Consider the following 6,689-nt stretch of genomic DNA (forward strand, 5'->3'; position numbering starts at 1 on the left):
GGCCCGCGCCCCCACCCAGGCCAGAGGCTGGAGGCCTGTGAGGGGCTGGTGCATGGGTCCTCTCCCTGCCGCCGGGCCCACGCCGGCCCTTGTGTGGAGCTGCCCCGCAGCCCTCCCGAGCCCACACTCACATGTCGGGCGAGTGCACGGTGTGCACGTGCCCCGCGTACAGCAGCTTGTCGTCCATGGGAATGAGCACGCGCAGCCCGTCCTGCAGCTCGTCCTTGTCGATGACGCAGGAGCGTGGGGCTGTGGACAGGGGGCCTGTGAGACACCAGCGCGTGCGTGCCCACCGGGTGCCACCCTGGCCTGCCCCAAGTGCCGGCGCCTGCCCAGGACGCCTTCCCCATCACGGTGTCCAGTCCCCGCCCTCGGCCCACTGGGGCTTTCCACGGCCTCCTCTCAGCCCACGACTCCCACAGCTGAGCCTCCCTGTGCTCACGTCCCCTCCCGGCTGCCCGGGGCCCTGTCCTCCAACAGCCCTTCCTCCGCGGGCCTCTCCCTCAACCCTGTCCTAACCAAGACCATGCGGGCAGCACTGGAGCCAGGAAACAGGGACCTGTCCTCCACCCCCACCCGGGCCTGTGCCTGTGCCTCAGGCCAAGGGGACTTCCCACACCTGGGTATCGGGCGCGGCTGCGTCACTCGCCCTGGCCAGAGCAGAAGTGGCTGAACACCAGAGCCAAGCCGAGGCCCTGAGAGCCTTAAGCTTCAGCCACATCACAGGGCCACTGTGCCCACCACTGGAGACAGCTGTTGGGGATCAACAGGCTGCCCAAGCCCTGGGACCCCAGACCCACGGGAGTGACCAGGCAGTCCCTTGGGGATACCCCGCTCCCCATACCCTGGCCCCCAGGCCTGCCCTGGAGTGTCCTCCAGGCACCCCAAATTCCACAGGAGAAACTTCGGTGCATGTGTGGCCCCCGACAGCTTCCCCATGGACCCCAACACCAGTCTTCTCGTCTCCTCTCTGCTTGCACGCCCCAGCCCCAAACTCTGGCCACTCTCCCACCCTGCAGCCCCCACAAAGGCCCTGATTACTGCCAGCTGTCCGGATGGTGACCACATCCTACCTGGACACCAGCCCCCCCAGGCCCCAACGCATTCTCTGTGCAGAAGCCAGGCCGCTCATTTCAACACCGCATGATCATACCACTCTCCACTCACAACCAGGGAGGCCACGAGTGCTCTGTCTCTACCTTCCCCAGCTTCAAGGATACTCAGCCACTCCCAGAGCCGAACTAGCCTCCTCTCATTGGCCCCAGGACCCTTATATGTGCTGTTGCCTACTGCAGCTCAGGCCAGGGCTCAGATCAATCTTCTTGCAGGATCTCTGTGGTGCCCACCACCACACACAAACACACAGAGCCTTGCAGCCCCTCACCTGGGGTCAGTGGCCGCTCCACAGCACCCCCTCGCGGCAGGTGCTCATCCTCCGAGAAGCTTGAGTCCTGGTTGGGCTCGAAGTCCTCCTCAGCAGCCATACTCTCCATTAGTTTGCTCACAGCACCTCCCTTCCCGCGGTTCTGGGGACAGAGCGCAGCAGACCACCCCTGGTTTAAGACACTGCCTGGCACCGCATCTGATGAGGGACAATGCCTGAAGCCCAGGGCCACAGTGACCCACAGTGGGATTCACGTGCGTACACGGGGGTTCCAGCTGGACACACCCCAAGCAGGGAGGACGACGCAGGCTGAACTCATGCTCAGCGCAGTACTCAACACTTAGTGCTCGGTCCTGTCCCGTCTATTGCCACAGCAAATGCCTTGGCTCCCAAGGGAAACGGAGGTGGCACCTCAGAGTGCAGGCACTGCTGCCATCACCTGGCCTCACGGGACACCCAGCCCTAGCTTCAGAAGCACGGGGCAGGCAGCAGTCTCAGAGCACGGTCCCCACACCCGCCCAGAACCTCACCTCTTTCTTGGCTTCCTTCCCTTTGGCCTTGGCCTTGCTCCTCTTAGCGCTGGCCAGGGGGCTGGCGTGAGGGGCCCTGGCCTCGGGGGGCAGGCTGGGGACGTGGGGTGGTGGCAGGCCGGTGGCAGAGCCGGCCTCCTTTCCCTTCTTCTTCTGGAGAGGAATCAAAACAGAAGCTTGAAGGTGGGGCCCTGCTGCCTGGAGAAGGGAGCCAGGGCCCCCATCCTGCCCTCCTGTCACTCACCACACCCCACACCCCAAAGTGGGAGCAACCCTGGCGGAGCAGAGCCAGAGACAAGACCCCTTGCTCCCTGCAAGAGTATCGGCCATTTATTATCTGCATATTCTTTTGCCCTAAAAGACTGGTGGGAAGTATACATAAGAGGTATGATCAAGAAATACTGTGAATGCTTACATTTAAAAATTTATTATAGCAGCTGGGGATTTAGCTCAGGGGCATTGTGCCTGCCTTGCAAGTGCAAGGTCTTGAGTTTGATCCTCTGTACCGCAAAAAAAAAAAAAAATATATACACACACACACACACACACACACACACACAGTAGAAGGCACACTGTCATTAATCCCCCTCAAAAGCCTTCCCCTCACTTTGAACACACTTGTCTCATTGTCCCTGCCACTTTCTGAAGCAGTTCTGGAAGTCCTCTTTCATGAGTGCCTTTAGTTGCACTGTTGTGGCTGCCTCCATCCTGAATCAACTCAAAATGTTTCCCTTTAATGGTAATTTGGACTATGGAGAAGAGCCAAAAGTCACACGGTACCAGATCCGGTGAATTACATGGGAAAGGACTTTTTATAAATTTTTAGGAGCCTGACTTCCCCTTAGATGAGCTGAGCCTGACTCAGCAGCAGCATTCATGGGCTATCTGAGCACACCTCGTAAAGACACTCAGGAAGAAGGACTTCCTGAACTACTTCATGAAACAGCAAGAACAAGGCTGAGTATGGTGGCACATGCCCAGCACTTGGGAGGCTGAGGCAGGAGAATCACAAGTTCAAGGCCAGCCTGAACTACATAGTGAGACCCTGTCTCAAAAAAAGTGGCAAGAACAATGGGCTGTGATGGGATCAATGGAAATGTATCTTTACTGCAAAACATTTTAAAAACTGAAGCATTCACAGTACACTCTGACCTCCTCTTGGATGTGAATTCCTCCCCAACAACCCCTCCTGCTGCTAACAATGTACCAGCAGCCTTCCAGAACTCCACACCAGCACATGAAGGCAGGCAGACACCAAAGCTACACAGACTTTTTTTTTAAATGGGAATTTACCAAAAATCCTGCTCTGAAACCCCCGTCTCCCATGTGGCTGATACACACAGGGGGTGGTTCCGTTTCTCCACATAAGAGCTACAGGATACACCACAGGGCGGGGGACTGTTGGGCTGCCATGTATTTTACCACCCCCAAGGGCAGACAAGTAGGCTGCCTCTATTTTCCACTCTTCAAATTATGCTCCCCAGACACACACACACACACACACACACACACACACAAAATGACCCGATGTGTAATTGTACAGGACAGATTCCTGAAAGGGGCCTGAAAACCAGGGCCCCAAAGTCAGGGTAAGCCGACATCTCAGAGGTGCCTGCAAAGAGAAATGGGCAGCCCCTCCTTTCGAGGCTAGGACAGGATATAGCCGAGGCCCTTTTAAAAAGGGGCCTTCTAGGGCCAGAGATTTAGCTCAGTGGTGCTGCGCCTACCTCACAAGGTCCTGAGTTGGATCCCCAATACCAGAAAAATAAATAAATAAATAAAAATAAAAATAAAAAAAGGGGGCCTCCTGTATAGCTTTGTGGATCTGAGCAAAGAACTGGGAGCAACCTGGATGCCTGGCCACCTGACCCAGAACTGGGGTCCCACACATAGCTTTAAGCCTTGGTCACAGCTCCTAGCAAGAGCCAGTGGCATGAGACACCACAAATGCTACTCCCTTGGCACAAAACCACCAAACTACTGCTAGCACAACCCAGGAGTTATGGGGGTTCCAGTTGTTTGTTCTGTTTAGTTTTGCTTTTGGTGGTACTGGGGATTGAACCCAGGGCCTTGGCACCAACCTGCACCTCCATCTCTCTCTACTGTACTTTAAAATTTTGAGACAGGGTCTTGCTTTTAACCCTCCTGCCTCAGCCTCTCAGAGTGCTGTGGTTACAGGTGTGCACCACCAGGCCCAGCTTGATGCTTCTAAAAAGGGACATGTCAAACTCCAAATGACCAAGGCCAGAGAGGAGGAAATTAAGAAACAGAAATTCAAAGCAAAAAGCATTGAAAAGGACAAAACCAGCTGTGTTCTAGGAATACGAGGTCTGTAGCTACATTCCATGGTGGAAATATATTCGTGTGTGCTCTGCATTTTTCTTTTCTTTTTGATTTTTGACACCGGCTGACTTTGAACTCATAATGAACCTCCTACCTCAGGCCTCCAGAGTGCTGGGATTATAGGTGTACACCATGCCCAGCCTGTATTTTCTTATTTCTGTGCCTGTTTTATTCCTCTTGTATCCCTGAAAGTAGATGGTGTGCTGAGGCAGGGTACATGCTGGTTATGCCACCTTGGTCTGCAGTATGCTTTTGGGGGGGGTACCAGGGATCAAACTGGGGCCTTTGCGCTTGCGAGGAAGGTGGCAGAACCACTAAGCTAAATCCCCGGCCATTCTCATTTCTTTATATTCCAATTTTTTGAAATTATCACATAAAACCAGCACCTTTGTTTCCCTCTGACCAGAAAAATAATTGCTGGGAGCCCCGCTCCTTTTTCTTTACATAAGAAAGCCAGGCACTTGCCCTCTTGTGGGCCACCTGGGACATGCAGTTGGCAGAGGGACCCACTTCATGTTGGTGTGCACTCAACAGGTACAGCAGTTCCCTTCACCTTAGTCTCTCTTTCCATGTTCCAGTTACCAAACATCAACTGCCATCCAAACATGCTACATGGAAAATGCCAGAAGGAACTAGGAAGTCTCCAGCACACGCCACTCCTGGTGGCGTGATGACGGCTTACGCCACCCCATCCCGCACCACCTCAGTGGGGACGTGAGCCATCCCTGTCTCTGAAGTCCAGCTGTGCCCCCTCAGGCACTATCAGAAGGACAGCCGCGGTGTGGCCAAACTCGCCCAGGACTCTGCTTGCCACCGTTTCGGGCCCTCATGGGGGCCTCGGGACACATCTCCAAGGACGAGGGGCCGACAGGATCCGTGGTCTGCGGGGGTGCCTTGGTGTGATTATTACTGTTGATTATGCTGGTACCCTTTCACCAAGGCCTGAGAACTCGTGAGAGCTTCGCCTCTGAGCACAAACTGCGATGCTCAAGGGTGGTGCTTGGCTATCACCCCCTTATTAGGAAACTGATTTCTGAGTCTCAGCCCTTTCTGTGATTTTCCCTAGAATGGCACTGTTTTATGAGGGTTCCACCTTCATCAGGGACTTGGTGGAATTGCCTGAAGCACAGTGCTGTGGAGAGTCAGTTAAGTCTGAATGTAACCACTTAAAGGAGGAGCCACTGGCCATTAACTTCCTAACAGCCAATGCAAAAAGGGTAACAGATCTAATTATTAACATGTTTCTTGAAAAGCAAGTATTCTTAGGCCAGGGATGTAACTCAGTGGCACCGCCCGGCAAGCACAAGATTTTAAGTTCAATTCTCAGTACAAAAAAAAAAAAGTGTGTATTGTTAATCTAGGGTTTTCATGAAGACAATGCCTAAAACCTTTTCTCTTGGGTAAAAAACCCTATCTCGGTTCAGTGCTAGAGCACTTGCCTAGCATACATGAGGCCCTGGGTTCCATCCTCAGCACCAAAGCAAAAAGAAAATCCCGTATCTAGTTTTGAATTTTTACCTTGAAAGAAATGTGGTTTTCCTGCAGGTGAAGGAGGCCACAAACCACAATAGTATCAGCAGAGTCAGTGTTGTTGCCACCAACAGAAACCAGAGTCCCCAGCCCAGGACTGTTCCTTCCTACCTACCCTCCATGCACCGGGCTCCATGCTGCGCCCTGTGCTCCCCGTCAACACCACTGGACCCCTCTGAGACCTGCGGCCATGCACTGCGTGTCTCCAACAAGGCCAAACCCGGCCCTGGCTGGCGCTTAGAGGAAGAAGTTGAATCTTTAGGAGGTGGGGCATGGCAGGAGGTCTCAGGTCAGCCCCTCCCCAGACCCTCTAGTCCCTGCCCTCCTTCCTGCTGGCTGGTGATGGGGCTGTTCTACTCCATCCCTGCCCCCCCCATGAGCTGCTGCCCCCTACCGGCCAGAAACAATGGGCCAATGAATTCAGGGCTGCAACTTCCAAACCCATGAGCTAAACAACCTTTTCTCTTCATGAGTCAGTTAAGTGTTTGTTACAGCGACGGAAAGTCGGCCAACACAGGGCCCAGGTACTGTGTTTATTTACACACCTCTTCTTTTTTTCTCCTTGTGGTACAAGAGACAGAACGCTGGAGACACCACACTGAGCTACAACCCCAGACCCTCTTGTACTTTTAAACTTTTGAGCCAGAGTCTCACTAAGTCACAAAATTGCACAGGTTGGGGCTGAACCCGAGATCCTCTTGCCTCAGCCTCCAATTCACACAGGTGACCAAAGCCCTCCATGAGGAAGAGGGAAGGTAGCAAAGCTCCTCCTACATCGACGGGCTCACTGACTTTGAAGCCTGTTCAGAGGCTGGGAACCCGGTGCCAGCCCACCCTGTGCCGAGCCAGGCCAGCGCCTACCTTCCTGGGGTCCTTCCTGTCCCGGGCGCGGCCACCGTCCT

General features: G+C 54.3%; 1 protein-coding gene across 1 annotated transcript in view; it reads right to left on the minus strand.

The window, feature by feature from the left end:
- Positions 1 to 6,689, minus strand: part of Tnrc18 (trinucleotide repeat containing 18) — an 80,781-nt gene that overhangs the window by 9,592 nt on the left and 64,500 nt on the right. The window contains 4 exon segments of the mRNA XM_033765114.1: positions 132 to 249; positions 1,385 to 1,526; positions 1,915 to 2,067; positions 6,649 to 6,687. Of these exon segments, the coding sequence (XP_033621005.1) occupies positions 132 to 249; positions 1,385 to 1,526; positions 1,915 to 2,067; positions 6,649 to 6,687 (452 nt within the window).

The sequence above is a fragment of the Fukomys damarensis genome, unplaced genomic scaffold, assembly GCF_012274545.1.
Source record: "Fukomys damarensis isolate Sample0158 unplaced genomic scaffold, DMR_v1.0_HiC HiC_scaffold_17, whole genome shotgun sequence".
In the NCBI taxonomy this organism is placed as follows: domain Eukaryota; kingdom Metazoa; phylum Chordata; class Mammalia; order Rodentia; family Bathyergidae; genus Fukomys; species Fukomys damarensis.